Source organism: Taudactylus pleione, unplaced genomic scaffold (assembly GCF_031769625.1).
Source record: "Taudactylus pleione unplaced genomic scaffold, aTauple2 ptg000488l, whole genome shotgun sequence".
Taxonomy (NCBI): domain Eukaryota; kingdom Metazoa; phylum Chordata; class Amphibia; order Anura; family Myobatrachidae; genus Taudactylus; species Taudactylus pleione.
Window position 1 is genome coordinate 580,173 of NW_028284890.1, and position 21,357 is coordinate 601,529.

At 43.4% G+C, this 21,357-nt stretch overlaps 2 protein-coding genes across 7 annotated transcripts in view; one reads left to right on the forward strand and one right to left on the reverse strand.

Annotated features, from left to right (window-relative positions):
• Positions 1 to 21,357, forward strand: part of LOC148502617 (uncharacterized) — a 311,881-nt gene that overhangs the window by 177,330 nt on the left and 113,194 nt on the right. The window lies entirely within an intron of this gene.
• Positions 465 to 20,447, reverse strand: LOC148502619 (uncharacterized). Of its 6 annotated transcripts, none has more exons than XM_088449581.1 (7): positions 20,403 to 20,431; positions 18,880 to 18,928; positions 16,090 to 16,196; positions 10,528 to 10,604; positions 10,315 to 10,412; positions 9,789 to 10,185; positions 465 to 2,074 (listed from the first exon to the last, which is right to left on the reverse strand). In XM_088449581.1, the coding sequence occupies exons 4-7, from the start codon at positions 10,559 to 10,561 to the stop codon at positions 831 to 833; spliced, it is 1,773 nt and encodes a 590-aa protein (XP_088305707.1). In that variant the 5' UTR covers positions 10,562 to 10,604; positions 16,090 to 16,196; positions 18,880 to 18,928; positions 20,403 to 20,431; the 3' UTR covers positions 465 to 830. The 6 variants fall into 6 exon arrangements, with proteins under 6 accessions (XP_088305707.1, XP_088305705.1, XP_088305706.1 ...); XM_088449579.1 differs by having other exon boundaries at positions 20,339 to 20,425; XM_088449580.1 differs by lacking the exon at positions 16,090 to 16,196 and having other exon boundaries at positions 20,403 to 20,447.

Consider the following 21,357-nt stretch of genomic DNA (forward strand, 5'->3'; position numbering starts at 1 on the left):
TTCTAGCCGTGGGTCCCAGCAGCCAAGCGGCGTGTCCCACCCCCCTCCTTGGCGGCTGCCGCTGTGTACGGGCAGTATGCAGACCGCCAGTACACACTTGCCGATGGACAGGTATGTCTGCAGACATATCTATCCATCAGCTGTGCAGCACAGCCAATGCGATATGTCTGAGAACTATGTGGATCACAGACATATCGCAGGTACACACTTGGCGATGGCCAGCAGATATTGGCCAATCAATTGATCGGCCAATATATCAGTCAGTGTGTACCTAGCTTCACTGGGTAGCGGCTTCCCACCTTGGAACATATTTTGAAAGGCTGTAGAGGTAGCCACCAGACTCTGTACTGAGTGTCTACCCATGGAGAATGCATAGGAGGTACCTGTATTGCTTTTACCTGTTGTGGCAACACCATAGCGGCGACCCGCCTTACCTGTCCCCTTAGAATCTGTGTTGCAGTCTAAGTCTGTCCATGGAACTGGCTAGCAATGTCCACGGGATGCCCGCCGAGAGCACAAGGCGGAGCTGACGTTGTGGTGCCCATAGGGGTGTTGGAGCGGCAGCACAGACATCCCACAGTCTGCTGCTGCCCGCTCAGAAGCATAAAAAATAAAGAAAAATGATAAAAGCTTTTGGACTGCATGAAACATCCCAGTTAAAATGGTGACCCGACTCCGGCCAGGCATCAACGAAATTGAAGTGCCTCTGTCTCGGGGCAAGGTATTGGGAAAAGGACCGTTGCATCCTGGGAGCAAAGCTTTATCTGTCTGGTGCTCGGTCCTCAACTACCACCTACATCCCAAGGTCTCCCCTATGGGCCCTGAAGAAATTATTTCTCATCTGTGTGATATCTCTGATGTGTAACAAGATGTGATTTCTGTTTAAAACATTTCCCACACTCAGGACATGGAAATGGTTTTTCACCTGTGTGATTTCTCTGATGTGTAACAAGATGTGATTTCTGTTTAAAACATTTCCCACACTCAGGACATGGAAATGGTTTTTCACCTGTGTGATGTCTCTGATGTGTAACAAGATGTGATTTATTTGAAAAACATTTCTCACACTCAGAGCATGAATATAGCCTCTCACCTGTGTGACTGCTCTGATGTGTAACAAGATGTGATTTCAGTGTAAAACATTTCCCACATTCAGAGCATGGAAATGGTTTCTCACCTGTGTGACTTCTCTCATGTGTAAAAAGAGCTATTTTATATGTAAAACATTTCCCACACTCAGAACATGGAAATGGCCTCTCACCTGTGTGACTTCTCTGATGTGTATCAAGAGCTAATTTATAGGTAAAACATTTCCCACACTCAGAACATGGAAATGGTTTCTCACCTGTGTGACTTCTCTGATGTGTAACAAGATATGATTTATGTGTAAAACAATTTCCACATTCAGAGCATGGAAATGGTTTCTCACCTGTGTGAGTTCTCTGATGTGTCACAAGAGCTGATTTACAGGTAAAACATTTCCCACACTCAGAACATGAAAATGGTTTCAAACCTGTATGGACTCGATAATGTGTAACAAGACCCGACTTCTCTATAAAACATTTCCCACATTCAGAACACGGAAATGGTCTCTCACCTGTGTGAGTTCTCTGATGGATACCAAGTTTGCTCTGCTGCGCAAAACATTTCCCACACTCAGAACATGCTAATGTTCTCTCACGTGTATGAAGCTTTATATGTCTAGTAAGATATCTTTTCAGTGTAAAACAGTTCCCACACTCAGAACATAGAAAAGGCCTCTCAGCTGCATGAACTTTCTTCTGATGTACAGAAAGACTGATCTGCTTGGTAAAACTTTTCCCACATTCAGAACATAACAATGGTTTATCAGATGTGTGATCTGAGCTGTGTGTAACACTACTGGGAGTATCAGGGGAGCATTCCCCATGGTTAGAGGGATCAGATGAGATATCTGCACTGTGAGATGCTGGATGTATACTGGGGGTAATGGGGTTTTCTCCTGGAGAGTCCTGTGACAAGTTATCGGCTAGGTTACAATCTGAAGATAATATGAGATGTCTCCCCGAGTTATTCCTGCTGCTGTGTCCATCTGCTGTGAACAGAAAAATTATATGGGAATTAGCATCACTTCAGAACTATACGATACTGTATAACTATAATAAGACATAACCGGCTGTACCCCAACATCTCCATACTGTGTAACTATAAGACGTGCCTGGCTGTAGCCCAACATCTACATACTGTGTAACTATTATAAGATGTACCTGGCTCTACCGCAACATCTCATACTGTGTAACTATAAGACAAACCCAGCTGTACCCCAACATCTCCATACTGTGTAACTATAAGACGTGCCCGGCTGTACCCCAAAATCTCATACTGTGTAACTATAAGACATGCCCGGCTGTACCCCAACATCTCATACTGTGTAACTATAAGACATGCCCGGCTGTACCCCAACATCTCATACTGTGTAACTATAAGACATGCCCGGCTGTACCCCAACATCTCCATATTGTGTAACTATAAGACGTGCCCGGCTGTACCCCAACATCCCCATACTGTGTAACTATATGTGCCCGACTGTACCCCATCATCTCTATACTGTGTAACTAAGATGTACCAGGCTGTACCCCAACATCTTCATACTGTGTAACTATAAGACATTCCTGGCTGTACCCCAACATCTCCATATTGTGTAACTATAAGAAGTGCCCGGCTGTACCCCAACATCCCCATACTGTGTAACTACATGTCCCCGACTGTACCCCAACATCTCTATACTGTGTAACTAAGATGTACCAGGCTGTACCCCAACATTTCCATACTGTGTAACTATAAGACGTGCCCGGCTGTACCCCAACATCTCATACTGTGTAACTAAGATGTACCAGGCTGTACCCCAACATTTCCATACTGTGTAACTATAAGACGTGTCCGGCTGTACCCCAACATCTCATACTGTGTAACTATAAGACATGCCTGGCTGTACCCAAACATCTCCATACTCTGTAACTATAATAAGACGTTCCCAGCTGTATCCCAACATCTCCATACTGTGTAACCATAATAAGACATGCCCGGCTGTACCCCAACATCTCATACAGTCAGTGTTATTTCCAAGTTTCAGTTGTGAATGTAGAAGTCAGATAGCAAATAGGTAACTGTGACCGGATAACCTTGCCTACGCCAACAGCCACAGATATTTTTTTGATCCCACTGGATCTTGGGGGGGGATCCCATTTCAATCTTGGATCTTGTAGGGATTCCCTCTTACCATCAGTAACCACCTGTTACTGACTCTGCCCACTGTGCCATTGGCATGCAACTTTGCTGCCACCACCAAGATCTTGGACTGGCACCTGAAAAGCACTTCTCTCAGGCTCCTACATCGGCACCTGAACTGCCTCTGCTGCATATGCTTAGACTAGCTGCAGCCACACCTCCTGACTGGTGTTGGCTGATACCCACTGGTCCCTCGCAATGGACCAGGCCCAGCAGGGTAGCTGGCAGCGGGTTTGAACTCGGAGACACTGGGCTCAAATTAAAGCAGTCAGAAAATGGAATAGCGCTTGGTGCAATTCTGATGTCGCAGGATACAGATGAAGTCATCTCAAAGTCAAGATGTTTATTGCTCAAATAGTTTTAAAAAAGACATTTCCCCTCGGGAGTATCACAGCATACAGATGATATGGCAGTTCATACCTTCTTGATGTTCAAAAAAATTCAAACGAAACAGGCTCACATGCCTTCTTTTATCTTACTCCAATACACAATACCACAAGGGGTTAGTGCACCCTGTAGTTATTACCTGATCAAGTGCATTTGCCTTGCATGCACAAGGCATGCTCAACTTTAACATTGTCCCTAATGGACAGTGGTGAGTGCTTACTCCTCTATGCCTGAGCCCACCTGTCGTCATTTTAGACGCCCAGGTGCCGGCATGTTTGGGATGAGAAAAAACTTCCCTACGATATGTACTTCCAGGATTCTGCTGAGGGGGACTTGGCCACCTTTTCTACCTGAATCTGGGCTCCAGAACAAGGCAGACAAGATCCCCAGCCAGTAGTCTCCTGGTCACTTTGGAGCTCGCTGAAAATAATTAGCTGACTGCACTGGCCAGTTCCCCATGCACCTCTTTCAGGCATGAGGCTGCATGGGGGGGGGGGGGGACAGTCCATTTTTCTCTGGAAGTGGCTGGGGATCCAGCAGCCCACAGAGAGCTCTACATCCCCCGGACTTCCAGGGAAACACAGGTAAGTGCAATTTATTGAAAATGTATTTAAACATTTTTAACAAATGCATTGCACACACACATACATACATTATTATATATATATATATATATATATATATATATATATACACACAGATAGCCAAGGTGCGGCACTCGCGGCATAATCTCAATGGATAAACGATACGTGACACACAATTAGTCAACGTTTCAGTTCTTTACTGAACTTTTTTCAAGATCTTGAGTCAGTTCAGCAGTCCTTTGAAGCCCATTTCAGTGGGAAGCCTGGTCTGGCTTCTTTGCGTGCACACCACAGACACTGGTGAGCATAGGCCAATTCGGCAACCTGCATATCTGGTCTCATCAGAGGCGCAGGTGAAAATCTACAATGAGGTGCAGGAGATGTTAGTGCTAGGTGTAACAGTCCCTGGCCTGCCTCCATTGTATTGGTTCCTAAGATGGACCGTACCACGTGGTTTTGTGTAGATATCTGCCGGTTGAATGAGGTAACCAAATCTGATACTTATTCCTTACCCCGCATTGATGTGTTGTTAGACGAGTTGGCAGGAGCAAAATACATCTCCACTTTTGAATTGAGCAAGTGGCATTGGCAGATAGCAATGACCCCCGAGGCTTAAAAGCGATCTGCCTTCATCACCTCATTTGGCTTGTTAAGAGTTCAAGACCATCTGGGATGAAGAATGCGCCAGCCTCCTTCCAGAGCATTGTCGATGACATACTGAAGGGGTACGGAGATTTTGCTTAGGCCTACTTGGATGACCGCCATCTTCAGTGGAACTTGTGAAGATCACCTGAGGCATGTGGGGCTGGTGTTAAAAAGGATTCGGTGGGCAGGTCTGACCATCAGGGCAGACAAGTGCCAAATGGGGATGTACAGTACCTGGGGCACCGTGTGGGAGGTAAGGTGAAGCCTGAACCAGCGAAAGTAGAGACTGGCCCCGCCCACAACCCAGAGATAGGCCCTGGCCTTATTAAAAATGGCAGGGTACTACTGATGCTTTATCCCTGACTTCAGTTCTGTAGCCAAAACCCTTATAGATTTGACTAAGAAGAAGCTCCCCAAGGTAGTTGACTGGACACACTCTTGTGAGCTGGAATTTCAGTCATTTAAAATGTCTCTGGTACAAGAGCTCCAGTACTGCTGGTGCCAGACTACAGTAAGAATTTTGTTGTACAGACTGAATGGTCACAGTACGGACGGAGAAGTACTGAGCCAGAAGGGACCAGATGGGCAGGAGCATCTTGTGGCCTATTTAAGAAGGAAACTGCTACAGCAGGAGGTTTCAACTTAAATATATTCACAGTTGTGGATGAAACGCATCGCTGTCCGCATCAATTGGTGTCCACATTATCTTCTATAATTTTCCTATGGTGAGCCACGAATTGGGACTATTCTCCTTTATTAACCAAGAAGGACAAGGGTCAGATTATTGCCTGAAATTACACTGGCCCTTGAAGCCGGCGGGTCCTGCAGCCCTCAGCACGCCGCTTAGAGACTGGGAGCCCGAGCGGCTATATTTGTGAAGCCGGTGGGTCCTGCAGCCTAAGCACGCCGCTTAGAGACTGGGAGCCCGGGCAGCTATATTTGTGAAGCCGGTGGGTCCTGCAGCTCGAGCACGCCGCTTAGAGACCTGGAGCCCGAGCGGCTATATTTGTCAAGCCGGTGGGTCCTGCAGCTCGAGTACGCAGCTTAAAGACAGGGAGTCTGAGCGGATAGATTTGTGAAGCTGGCGGGTCCTACAACCCAGAGCACGCTGCTTAGAGACCAGGAGCCGGAGCGGCTATATTTGTGAAGCCGGTGGGTCCTGCAGCCCGAGCACGGCGCTTAGAGACCAGGAGCCCAGGAAGCTATATTTGTGAAGCCGGTGGGTCCTGCAGCTCGAGTATGATGCTTAGAGACCAGGAGCCTGAGCGGCTATATTTGTGAAGCCGGTGGGTCCTGCAGCTCGAGCACGCAGCTTAAAGACAGGGAGTCTGTGCTGATATATTTGTGAAGCCAGTGGGTCCTGCAGCCCGAGCACGCTGCTTAGAGATGGGGAGCCCGAGCGGCTATATTGGTGAAGCTGGTTGGTCCTGCAGCCCGAGCACACTGCTTAGAGATGGGGAGCCCGAGCGGCTATATTTGTGACAGTTGCCGGCAAAAAAGCTTAGAGGAGGCGGGTCCTGCAGCTCAAGTACGCCGTGATCGGGAACCACAGAGACTAAAAATCTGTGACAGCCGCGGATGTACTACACTGAAGTCCAGACTCAGTGCGGCAACAATATACAGCCATCCAGCGCTTATCTGGTTTTCCTTGTGTCGGCTAAGTAAGGAGTAGGTAACCCATTAAACTTCTTCTGAAATATTAAGAGAGAGATATGGTCACCTTAAGGAAATACATGGGATCATTTCATGACTTTGGACATTGTCTTTTGAATCTCATCTAATTGAGAAACTATTTTTATTATTAATTTTTTATGTGGTTCCTGTGTTGAATTTACTAATCTGATTATCAGTGTAGGATAATCCTTTATGAGATGACTTCATGCCATGTCATTCTTTTAGCAACATTGTAGTTATTTGTGTTTATTTTCTAATCCTCAATATAAGGGGACATTCCAATTAGGTGCTAATTGCGAGTAGCGAGTTTGTTTCATGAAACTCACAGACTTTGCACAAATGCGCGCTCCCGAGAATTCTCCAATCCAATGAAAAATGCCTATTCACGGTGCTCGCAGTGGAGGGGTGCGAACTGACTGCCAAATGCGACGTAAGAGAAGTGCATGAAAAAGTGGGGAGACCATCCTGGACCACCCAAAATTGATAATTTTTTTAGCAGGACCGTATAGGGCTGTTTGTGGGCATAAGGAAAGTACTGAAGGCCTTTAAATGGTGTGAAATGGCTGATTTGTGTTCTTGTTTAAAAAGATGCAAAAAAATGATAAAAAAGCAAACTTTTTTGTTTAATCTCAAATTAATTAAATGAAAATTGCAAAAAAAGTAGGAAACACGGAGATTTTGGGCTACATTGTGGAAACTAAAAAATTGTAAAAAAAAATGAAGTAAACAATTATTTTTCAATAAAAAAAAAAACTAATTACATTTGGGGTTCCTAAACTAACGAAAAAGTTAATTTTGGGGTAATTTGAGGCCATTTTTTTACCCTCAAAAATGACATGTAATTATTGGACTAATTAAGCTAACTTGAAATTTCCAAATGCCTGATTAGTCATTAGGGGGGATGTCCAAGGGGTTCTTAAAATAAAGATTTTCCTTACCATCTCTCACCCTCAGGGAGTTGCAAATGGAAAAATGCAAATTTACTCTGGTTCAGTGCAAGTTGCTAATTGGATTGCAAAATTAATTAGCTGTGCTAATTCGAAGAGAAAACAGCAAATTGCACCTCGCAATTAACAAATAATTAGATTAACCCCTAAGTATTTATTACAAATAAACTAAAAAATATTTTTCAGAATTGATAAGAGCCTCTGACTGATATGAAATGACCAGAGGAGTTTTTTTAATTTTCTGTTGCTTTTGTGGGGGTCACAATATAAATGACTGCAGCAGGTGATTTCCCCATTGGTCTGACTCGGGCGCTAGAATAATTTGTGTCTTTCCAGGAGGTGGGGTACGCCACAATTGAAAAGGAATGCTTGAAAATTGCTTGGACTGTGAAGAAGCTAAAGCTCCATTTGTATGGCCGGTAATTTACTGTGGTGACTGATCACAACCCTTTAAAGTGTCTACAACACACCACAGGGGAAATTGGCAGACTGTTGCGGTGGAGCCTTGCAGGAGGCTGCTCTTAATTTCAGAGGGATGGCCCTGATTCAGAGCGAGCGCTCTGTGTGATAGTATGTGTAACAGAGTGCAGACATGGTCTATACATTATATCACACACAGGACATACTAGCTGCACCCTGCTGTGTCCTCACACTCTCCATATCTCCATCTCAGTATGTGTAACAGAGTGCAGGCATGGTCTATACATTATATCACACACAGGTCATACTAGCTGTATCCTGCTGTGTCCTCACACTCTCCGGATCTCCATCTCAGTATATGTAACAGAGTGCAGGCATGGTCTATACATTATATCACACACAGGACATACTAGCTGTATCCTGCTGTGTCCTCACACTCTCCGGATCTCCATCTCAGTATATGTAACAGAGTGCAGGCATGGTCTATACATTATATCATACACAGGACATACTAGCTGTATCCTCACACTCTCCATATCTCCATCTCAGTATGTGTAACAGAGTGCAGGCATGGTCTATACATTATATCACACACAGGTCACACTAGCTGTATCCTGCTGTGTCCTCACACTCTCCATATCTCCATCTCAGTATGTGTAACAGAGTGCAGGCATGGTCTATACATTATATCACACACAGGACATACTAGCTGTACCCTGCTGTGTCCTCACACTCTCCATATCTCCATCTCAGTATGTGTAACAGAGTGCAGGCATGGTCTATACATTATATCACACACAGGTCATACTAGTTGCATCCTGCTGTGTCCTCACACTCTCCGGATCTCTATCTCAGTAAATGTAAAATAACCAGTTTGTATCTCTCTAGGAATTAATATCTTTACTGGAGGTTAGATACGCTCTAGCCTCTAAGGGGATCTACTGGAACATGCACAATGGAACAGAAAAATCCACATTTTTAACAATCGGGATCCACCATTGCTCTCGCTGTGGACCTCCAGGCAGAAAATTTAATACTTTCCTAAAAGATATTTATACAGGTCTGGTTCATATCTCTGGTAAAACAGAATAAAATCAGTACAAGAAATCACATGCAAAGATGTTATTACCATTAGTGATCATTGATCATGTCAGGCAGTAGTGGTCAGGAAGGATCATGGGTAATACCCCATTGAAGGGCATGGGGAGGACCATCGACAAAGGTCATTTTTGTAGTGGACAGTAAAGAACATAAGTAGCTTGTAGCAGACAAAGATATGATGAGTGTGGGGAGGAGACTGGTCAGATCTCTGGGCTGGTAACACACAGTGACATGATGTGAGGGGGAGAGCAGGAGTATAATAGGGGCTGATGGCTCCTGATGTATGAGATACACCAGAGAGTGTGGGGAGGAGACTGGTCAGATCTAAGAGCTGGAAACATACAGTGACATGATGTGAGGAGGAGAGCAGGAGTACAATAGGGACTGATGGCTGCTGATGTATGAGATACACCAGAGAGTGTGGGGAGGAGACTGGTCAGATCTCTGGGCTGGTAACACACAGTGACATGATGTGAGGAGGAGAGCAGGAGTACAATAGGGACTGATGGCTGCTGATGTATGAGATACACCAGAGAGTGTGGGGAGGAGACTGGTCAGATCTCTGGGCTGGTAACACACAGTGACATGATGTGAGGGGGAACAGCAGGAGTATAATAATGGCAGATGGCTCCTGCTTCCCCCCCTGTGCATATACATTTTACTCATTAGTTTGTACTGACAGAGGAGGGTGTAGGATAATAGATTGCTGTAGTGACTGAACAGAGTATGTGACTCTTTTCTGAGATAAGTGTTTATTACTCACCTGTGTTGATATCTCCAGGGATTTCCTCCTCTTTACACTTCTGATCACCCCTCACATATGTCTCTTCTTCTCCCTCTGTATCTTCTACCTTTATATCAGTCATATACGTCTCTTCTTCTCCCTCTATATCTTCTGTCTTCATATCAGTCACATAGGTCTCTTCTTCTCCCTCTATATATTCTGCCTTCATATCAGTCACATACGTCTCTTCTCCCTCTATAACTTCTACCTTTATATCAGTCACATACGTCTCTTCTTCTCCCTCTGTATCTTCTTCCTTCATATCAGTCACATACGTCTCTTCTTCTCCCTCTATATCTTCTGCCTTCATATCAGACACATACGTCTCTTCTTCTCCCTCTGTATCTTCTACCTTAATATCAGCAAGATCCTCACTCTAAATGACCCATAAAATAATCAAGTCTAATTTAATTGAGAATAAACAGTAAAATAATCTGTGTATAATACACACACAGATTCTCTATAGATCATATAGTCACAATCACTTTGGTATACTGGTATCTACCTGATGCTCCTGTGGGGTCCTGTGACTCTCCTCTGTACAATCCGGTGAATAAAGATGATGGGGACATCTCTCTGTGGTATTTCTATTACTGGGTCCATCTATAGGAAACACAGTGACTGAGTACATTGTATATATGTGCTTATCAGGTAATGTGTGTATATAGGGCTCCCATACCTGCTCTACCCTGTACAATAAATGACAGTCACCTCTTACCCAGTGATGTGAGGGGCCGGTGATTCTCCATCATCACGTCCTTGTACAGACCCGTGTTCCTCTATATATACCCTCTCCTGCATGGAGACATAGACAGTGACATCCTGACACCTTATAGGAACCTGACACACACAATGATATAGTGATCACCCAGACACATCCCCTAGTTGTACTGTCATGTATTATTACTAGATATAAGTGATGTCACTGTGACACTCCCATATCCCCTCACCTCCCCAGTCATGTCCCTGTATTATTACTATATATAAGTGATGTCACTGTGACACTCCCATATCCCCTCACCTCCCCAGTCATGTCCCTGTATTATTACTATATATAAGTGATGTCACTGTGACACTCCCAGATCCCCTCACCTCCCCAGTCATGTCCCTGTATTATTACTATAGATATAAGTGATGTCACTGTGACACTCCCATATCCCCTCACCTCCCCAGTCATGTCCCTGTATTATTACTATATATAAGTGATGTCACTGTGACACTCCCAGATCCCCTCACCTCCCCAGTCATGTCCCTGTATTATTACTATAGATATAAGTGATGTCACTGTGACACTCCCATATCCCCTCACCTCCCCAGTCATGTCCCTGTATTATTACCAGTGCTATTTTGGTAGAAAAATAGGTGGGTGGAACCATTCTTGGGGGAAGGGGCTGTGGGCAATCTGGGCAGAGCTAAAATTGGGGTGGGGCATCAGCTGGTGTGTAACCAATTTTTTTTTTAAATTTGAAGTTTGGGCTGTGGGTAGGGAGTGCTGGACCAAGCTGGTATGCAGGGCAGGAAGGGCTGGACTAAGAGGAAGTGCAAAACAGGGTGGGCTGGATCTATTGGAGGCACAGGGATGTTTAGACATGGTGCGGGGGTGGCAAATGAAAGGGAAGGTTGGAACTTAATGGGGGACACAGGGCAGGGAAGGCTGGATGGGGGAGCCACATGGTAGGGAATGCTGGACTGGAGGGCACATGGTAGGGAAGGGTGGACCTGGGTGGGCACATTACAGGGAATGCTGTACAAATGGGGGGAGGGCAGGGAACACTGGTCTGTGAGGGAACGCTGGACTGGGGGCAGGGAGCACAGGGCAAGGAACACTGTAACTGACCTCTGGACTGGGGGGTGATAGGTACCAGACCCGCATCCGTCCAGGAATGACAGCCATCAGTGGCGGCTCCGGTTGTTAGCACTCTGCAGGTCAGTATGTGTTTGACAGTGCACTGCGCTCTGTGCAACACTGCCACCCCTTCCCTCCCCCCTCACTTTTCCTTCATCATAAAGCTTCCTCACCAGTGGCTGGGTGGAGGGTGGGGATGTCCTCTGGAGCCAACCACATACAAATCCCATAATTCCCACGATGTATGTGTTACCTAAGGTGCACAAAAGTGTTACGAAATCCCCCGGGAAGACCTATCATAGTGGGGACGGATAGTTTGACTTCCAACCTGTCATCACTCATAGATGGTATTTTACAGCCATTGGTAATTGCTAATCCATTTTAAGAGATACAGGTGACATTTTGGAGGAAAATAATGATTTTGTGTGGGCAGAAGATATCTGGTTGGCTTCGGCCGATGTTACGTCCCTATATACTTGTATATTACATGTAAAAGGCCTAGAGGCGATAAAATGGTCTTTGGAGAAAATGGAGTTATCATCAGAAAGGAAGGATTTTGTGTTGTTAGCCATTAAGTTTATTTTAGAAAATAATTATTTTTTTAATGGCAAATTTTTTCTCCAACGCACAGGGACAGCTATGGGGACTAAGTTTGCCCCAAGCTATGCCAATCTGTTCATGAGGTTCTTTGAAGAGACTCATGTGTACAGTGGCATAGCTTGGGGCACAAACCTCATTAAATGGTACCGTTACATCGATGATGTGATGCTGCTATGGAAAGGTACAGAAGATGATCTCGTCCAATTCTTTTCATACCTGGATGTGAATGATGTAAATGTGCATCTCACTTTGACATACAGTCAATTGGAGATACATTTCTTAGATTTGACTGTTTACATAGAGGAGAATAAGATTCACACAAAAACCTATAAAAAAGCCACGGATATCAATTCCTTTATTCCGATAGATAGTCAAAATCACAGGCAGTGGTTAAAAGAAGTACCAAAAAGTCAATTTCTAAGGGTTAAGCGTAATTGCAGCAGAGAGGATATACACAAAGATCAAATTTCTCAGATGAAAAATGACTTTTTAATTAAGGGGTACGAATCAAAAGGTCTGGATAAGGCTATACAAGAGACAATGGAGAAAGAGAGATCGAATTTATATGGTATTAACAGGGTAAAGAAAGATGACAGTAAAAATGATAGGCTTAAATGGGCTATGATTACTGGTTATGATTCACAACATAAACTAGTAGAAAAAATCTTTCGGAAACATTGGCACCTTTTACAAAGGGATCCTGTATTACGAGAAGTAATCCCAGACCATCCTACTTTTATTTATCGTAAATCTAAGAATTTTAAGAACTTCTTGGTAAAAAGCATGTTACCTATACCAACAAGGAACCTTGGCCCTCATTCAGAGCCGTACGCTCTGAGCAGAGCGCACGCTCTGAATGAGGGCCGGGCTCCATGAAAATGGAGCGTCCTCCTGGACGCTCGTATAGCTGTGGGTCACCACCCACAGGCTATACGAGCGTGCATTGTGATGGCCGCGATGGTCGTGACCATCGAAATTGCGAGCCGGAGCCTGTGGTTGAGGTTTTCAACCGCAAGCTCCGGAGTGATTTTGGCTCTATCAGAGCCAAAATCACTCCCACTGACATCACTAGTGATGTCAGTGGGCCGGCTTCTGACGGGAGGCGTTCCCGTGGGAACGCCCCCGTCAGGGAGGCACGCCCCCGGCACGCCCACCAAAGGGGGCGTGCTGTCAATCAACATTGACAACACGCCCCCTTTGATCGGACACAACGAGCGAAGGACTTTCCTTCGCTCGTCGCGTCTGGCGCATGCGCATGACGGAGCTCCCTCCGTCATGCGCATGCTCAGTCCATAACATCGACCCACTTGCGGGCGGACAGCCGCTCGCGAGTGGGTCTGAATCAGGCCCCTTGTACGGACAAAGGGTTTCCATCGGTGTGGATTGTGTATGGGCTGTAGGCATGTCAAGGATAACAACATGAAACATACAGAAGTACAAATCAATGGTGTAAATTTTAAAATACAAGATTTTATAACATGTAACACATCAAATGTAATTTATCTTGTAGAATGTGTTGTGGATTGGTGTATAATGGACGGACCACAAGACCTTTAAAAGTGCGACTTTCCGAACACCTTAGGAACATCAAAAAAGGACTTACCACACATTCTCGGTCTAATCATTTTAAAATCACACGATTGTTCAGTTTCACATATCAAACGTTTTTTTAGGATTGATACATGTGAAAGCGTCCTGGAGGGATAAAAATGTCGAACAAAATCTTGCTAAAACGGAGATGAAGACTATATTTAAACTTAAAACCCTCCATCCAAGAGGACTCAATCAAGATTTTGAGTTAAAATGGTTTTTGTGAAGTATTTCAATTTTTTATTCTTAATCCTAATTATTGCTATTAATATTATTTTTATTAGTAATTATTCACATCCAATTGAGTTTTAATGTGTTAAACTACTATCTGTTCTTAATATGGGATATCACTTTTAAGGTCCAGTTGTATATTGTTAAAGATCTGATTTACCTAATACTAACACTTGATTCTGTCTAATAGATTCATCCAAACTTGTGACCATTCCGTTTTCAAAAAGAGAAACTACATCTCCCAGAATCCACTATGTTTTAAACGGAAGTTACGTTGGAGACTTGTAGAATACTCGGTCTGGGACTGTGTCTAAAAGGAAAAGACTACATCTCCCAGAATCCTTTGGAGTTGGATTACAGCTTCCGGTGGAGACCCGGAGATGGTGTTCTGACGACCCGCGATCATGTGGACTACGCGTGTGCAGTCGGTCCCACTTTGTTATGGGGAAGACAGCGGGGACTAAGTGGATAAAGGAGGGTCCGCTGTTAACCAGTGGAGAAGGAGGAGTCATTTTCGTGCGGACCGGAAGTAGCGAAGACGCCATCTTTTGGATTCCAGGGAGACTGGTATATAAACTGGAAACTCAGCAATTTACCTTCATGCCTTGATAAAGAGACTCAGTCTCGAAACGCGTTGGATAGAAGGGGACATTCTCACTTGGACTACTGCATGTTGCGAACATACTGGAGGTAGGTGCGGAGAGGTGTTTAGTTATTTGGACATGTGTTTGGGATCCGGACCCAATTACCTCCACACCATATTTATACCTCAGCTGTTCACATTGCAGTTTATATCCCTCTGAGAATGTTTTATATGTTTTAATGCTTTTTGTCATTATAATAAATTTATTTTTATGGAAAAACTTTGCAATACCCATTGTTGATTATGGAGGAATGAAAAGATACCTTTATAAGTGGAGGACAACTTACAGTTTTATGAGTACTGGTACACTTCTCTGCTTTCAAGTATTCTGTTTGAAACTAAAGATACCTTTATATGTTTTGCACCGCTTGATAGGACTGTAAGTTAGATAGATCAAAGATATAATTATAGGAGTGTACCCATCTCTATATTCAGTGAGTTGGGGTACGCCTCATCTTTCTCTTTCTTCAAATTAAGTCTTGAAGAAACAGTGTATATTATAATTTTTAAGAACATCTCACACTGACGTCATATATATACCCTTTTTCCCTATATCTGCGGGACCTCTGGTAAAGACAAAGAGAGGACCTTAGGACTGACGTCTATAACTGCATTTATACGATAAGTATATTTATTCTTTCCACTGTTCACAAAAGTACTATACACAAGCAGCGCCATTTTTCAATATTCTTGAACACCCAACCACATACAGTTCGCACTGCACGAGCTGGTCCTGACAGTCATCTAGATTGAGGTACAGCCTCAGCATTCAAAAAACTGCCGACTGCGAGCCAATCACAGCTCACAGGCCGGCAGCCGCTCCTGATTGGCTGCTGGTCAATGAGCTATGATTGTCTCATGGCTGGCAGCTTATCTGAAATGCTGCGGCTGTCCCTTTCTTCTTGATGATTGCCATTGTAGCATGGCTGCCGGTCCGGGGCCAATTACTCGTTTTTGCAAGTGCCACTAAAATCCTCTTTGCAGACAGGTTCAGGAACACCGTACCCGATGACGTAAATTTGCTAAAGAGCTTCAGGAAGTCTGTTCCTGACCGTTCCCCCTGAAAAATATCACTGATTATTACTATAGATGTAAGGGATGTCACACTGACACTTCCAGATCCCCTCACCTCCCCAGTCATGTCCCTGTATTATTACTATAGATATAAGTGATGTCACACTGACACTTCCAGATCCCCTCACCTCCCCAGTCATGTCCCTGTATTATTACTGTAGATATAAGGGATGTCACACTGACACTCCCCAGGATTTAGGGTCGATTCAATTAGACATGACAGTCGCATCCACAAGTATTATGTTAGTATTAGTATCCACAGTTATATGCCACACTTACGGTGTCACCACACTCACATAAATATCCACGGTTGTGGGGTTAGATCGGGCCATGAGCGGAGCAGGTTGCGGGTAAGTTGGTTTGCGATTTCATGCCGTCGCAGCGGTAACTCACCCCTTTGCGTCTAATTGAATCAAAGCCATAGTATTCCCAGTCATTTCACTCCTGTCTTTGTCTTTAATATAGCATATACACTAGATAAGCTCACTTAAAAAAACAGGGATCATACTTAAACGTGCACCACCGAAAGATGTAGTTTGAAATCTGAGAGCTCTCATGGTAAAGGTTGTTTTAAATTACAAAAAACCCTCTATTTACTCAGGTAGTTACTGTAAGAGGCAATATGTGTATGTGTGTGTGTAGGTGGTCGGGTGATAAGTGAGGGGTTATATTTTGCAACAAAGGTTAGTTTCTTTTTATCACTCTATATCAGCTCTAAGAAATATGATGATAGAGAATCAGACCTTAGTCACATCTCCATATAACACCACTAGTAATACATGTGTCCTGTTATTCCCTAATAACTACAGGGATATTACATCTGATGCTCCATCTACCACTGATCTGTATTATTATATTACTGAGAATCAGCCCTTAGTCACATCTCCATCTAACACCACTAGTAATACATGTGTCCTGTTATTCCCTAATAACTACAGGGTTATTACAGCTGATGCTCCATCTACCACTGATCTGTATTTTTGTATTACTGAGAATCAGCCCTTAGTCACATCTCCATATAACACCACTAGTAATATATGTGTCCTGTTATTCCCTAATAACTACAGGGGTATTACATCTGATGCCCCATCTACCACTGATCTGTATTATTGTATTACTGAGAATCAGCCCTTAGTCACATCTCCATCTAACACCACTAGTAATACATGTGTCCTGTTATTCCCTAATAACTACAGGGTTATTACAGCTGATGCTCCATCTACCACTGATCTGTATTATTGTATTACTGAGAATCAGACCTTAGTCACATCTCCATCTAACAGCACTAGTAATACATGTGTCCTGTTATTCCCTAATAACTACAGGGTTATTACAGCTGATGCTCCATCTACCACTGATCTGTATTATTGTATTACTGAGAATCAGTCCTTAGTCACATCTCCATCTAACAGCACTAGTAATACATGTGTCCTGTTATTCCCTAATAACTACAGGGTTATTACAGCTGATGCTCCATCTACCACTGATCTGTATTATTGTATTACTGAGAATCAGCCCTTAGTCACATCTCCATATAACACCACTAGTAATACATGTGTCCTGTTATTCCCTAATAACTACAGGGTTATTACAGCTGATGCTCCATCTACCACTGATCTGTATTATTGTATTACTGAGAATCAGGCCTTAGTCACATCTCCATCTAACACCACTAGTAATACATGTGTCCTGTTATTCCCTAATAACTACAGAGTTATTACAGCTGATGCTCCATCTACCACTGATCTGTATTATTGTATTACTGAGAATCAGTCCTTAGTCACATCTCCATCTAACACCACTAGTAATACATGTGTCCTGTTATTCCCTAATAACTACAGGGATATTACATCTGATGCTCCATCTACCACTGATCTGTATTATTGTATTACTGAGAATCAGCCCTTAGTCACATCTCCATATAACACCACTAGTAATACATGTGTCCTGTTATTCCCTAATAACTACAGGGTTATTACAGCTGATGCTCCATCTACCACTGATCTGTATTATTGTATTACTGAGAATCAGGCCTTAGTCACATCTCCATCTAACACCACTAGTAATACATGTGTCCTGTTATTCCCTAATAACTACAGAGTTATTACAGCTGATGCTCCATCTACCACTGATCTGTATTATTGTATTACTGAGAATCAGTCCTTAGTCACATCTCCATCTAACACCACTAGTAATACATGTGTCCTGTTATTCCCTAATAACTACAGGGATATTACATCTGATGCTCCATCTACCACTGATCTGTATTATTGTATTACTGAGAATCAGACCTTAGTCACATCTCCATCTAACACCACTAGTAATACATGTGTCCTGTTATTCCCTAATAACTACAGGGATATTACAGCTGATGCTCCATCTACCACTGATCTGTATTTTTGTATTACTGAGAATCAGCCCTTAGTCACATCTCCATATAACACCACTAGTAATATATGTGTCCTGTTATTCCCTAATAACTACAGGGGTATTACATCTGATGCCCCATCTACCACTGATCTGTATTATTGTATTACTGAGAATCAGACCTTAGTCACATCTCCATCTAACACCACTAGTAATACATGTGCCCTGTTATTCCCTAATAACTACAGGGTTATTACATCTGATGCTCCATCTACCACTGATCTGTATTATTGTATTACTGAGAATCAGCCCTTAGTCACATCTCCATATAACACCACTAGTAATACATGTCTCCTGTTATTCCCTAATAACTACAGGGTTATTACAGCTGATGCTCCATCTACCACTGATCTGTATTATTGAGAATGATATTAGTGGTATTGGCCAACCAAGAGGAAATTGTTACCTACATGTGCATTTAAATTGGCTAAAAATGTATGGGATGTACTAATGGCCACATCTGTGAGGTAACCTGGCAATCGGGTCCCTTGTTTCACCCTCGTCTACCGTATACCCAGAGGCCAGACTTTGTGAGGGAGAAAAGAACCATACTAATATAATGTTCTTTATTGCGTTATTTATTAATGTGTGATATCCTGTACAAGGAGACGGCTGTGAGATGGGAATAATAATAAATCACAGGATATTGATAATCTTACCTGTGGGAATGTTCTTATGTCCACTTCAGGTGTCTGCAATCATCAGAGGCTGAGTTGGGAGCACAAGGAGAGAAATAGATAAAATATTATCAACACAGGTTGTTACCATATGATCAGAGCCCCCAACACTAAAGCTGGTTACACACACAGATATAGGGAGATATATATATATATATATATATATAAGGTTTAAGAAGACATGCGCCTGAGTGTAGTATTTAAAATAAAATAGTAACCGGTGCTCGTAAAAATAAATGTGCGTACTAGAGAGAAAATCTTTTAAGCTCATCTGAGGTCCAGAAATAAGTGGTCCACACTGGATGGGTTAAATGGGATGTCGTCCGCTGGATCACCTTATAAAAAGCTTATACAAGCTCATGGGAGAGAGAGTATATATAGTGTAGTATTTCCTTACAATCAATAAAGTGATTATATATAGAGGCTGTCTTCTTAAACCTTTCTTCCAGAACCACTCCATCCGTTAGCCAAACGGACCCCAAGAAGACTGCTGCCGCCTTTCAATTAAGGATCAGTGACTTTACGGAAAATACCACACCTACAATCACATATTGCACTAGATGCACGTTATTTATGTACAAATAATTTATTATCACGCTACTTAATTCAGTCTGAGGGAATCAGTATTTACTGTGCGCTGCCCCTATACATCTCTCACCTAAAAACACATATATATATATATACACATATATACACACACACACACACACACACACACACATATATATATATATATATATATACATACATTTATATATAATCTTTTTTGTAGCCGATGCTTTATTACACAGAGGGAATCATCCTGCTTACACTTAGTGTGATTATATATATATATATATATAAATTCCCCAAACCTCTGAGCACTGGGTAATGATATATATGTCTCACCATAAATGATACAGATAATCAGTATATACGTCTCCCATCACACAGCTGGTCAGTGCTGAGGGGTTATTGGCCCTGGTTAGACCAGGCTTTATATCCTCTTTCTGTTACTTTCTGTGTATTTCCTGACTTATTGCGCTATACGGATAACACCTCGGTCATTTCTTACTGACACTATTACAGGTTACGCTTTATTATTAGTAGGGTGAGTGCCCCAAATATATAGAGAGAACTTCCTGCTTCTGTTGTTACCTGTATAATGATAATGCAGCACCAGAGTCTGCTCCAGCTGTATATTAGTAACAACATGTTCTGCTCCACCTGTATTATACCCACACCGGGGTCTGCACCACCTGTAGAATGATAATGCAGCACCAGAGTCTGCTCCATCTGTATTATAGTATCAAAAGGTTATGCTCCACCTGTATTATACCAACACTGGCGTCTGCTATACCTGTATATACATAGTGCAGCACTAAAGGCTGCTCCAGCTGTATTGTAGTAACACCAGGGTCTGTTACACCTGTATTATATAGAACACTGGTGTCTGATATACCTGTATGATAATAATGAGGCACCACAGTCTGCTCCCCCTGTATGATAACAATAAGTCCCATCACCTGCTGCTTCTTCCTGCTGGGACCGTCACCCGGAAGCTGCAGTTATACAAGAAGACACGCCCCTCTATATAGCCACGCCCCTCTCTCTCCGTGTAGCTATGGCTACTGTCTGCCCCGCCCCTCTTATCTAAGAAACCGCCCTCCTCTCTTTCCCCTCAGGGCGGTGATTGGCAGAAGTGAGTAGCCAATCAGGCGGCACAAAGTAGGAAGGACGTCCTGTAACTAGAAGCCACCTGCACCTGCCGCTCACAGCTTCATCACTAGAGTAACAGCTGTACAGTCTAATGGTGTCCTCATGTACGGTGACCGGCGGCCATATTCTTATAGTCTCCCAGTCACAGAGCAGAGGGGACGGGCTACTTGGTCTTTAGTAGGCCATTTTGTCATAGACATTCCTGACAGACGGATCCAGGTAACGTGTCCTCTATATATTATATTATTATTATATAGGGGAGAGGGGACCGTACAGTAATATATGAGGAGGAATAACACAGCTCCCAGCACACACTGATATGTGGTATTATTATTATATAGGGGAGAGGTGACTGTACAGTGATATATGAGGAGGAATAACACAGCTCCTAGCAAACACTATGTGGTATTATTATTATTATATAGGGGGGAGGGGACTGTACAGTGATATATGAGGAGGAATAACACAGCTCCTAGCAAACACTATGTGGTATTATTATATAGGGGAGAGGGGCAGGGATGTATCTATAATGGGTGCAGGGCCCCTCGGTCCAGGGGGGCCCCACACCGCAGACCCTGCACCCATAGTATTACTTACCTCTCTGGAGTCCAACATCGGTGCGGGTGTTCGGTGCTGTAAAAACGACTGGAAAATGGCCGCCGTGGTCATTTTCCCAGTGACCTGTGCAAACTCTATAGACTTTGGGCTCACGCTATTGCCCAGAGTATATAACTCTGGTGCTGGCCGCGCACAGCTCAGTGC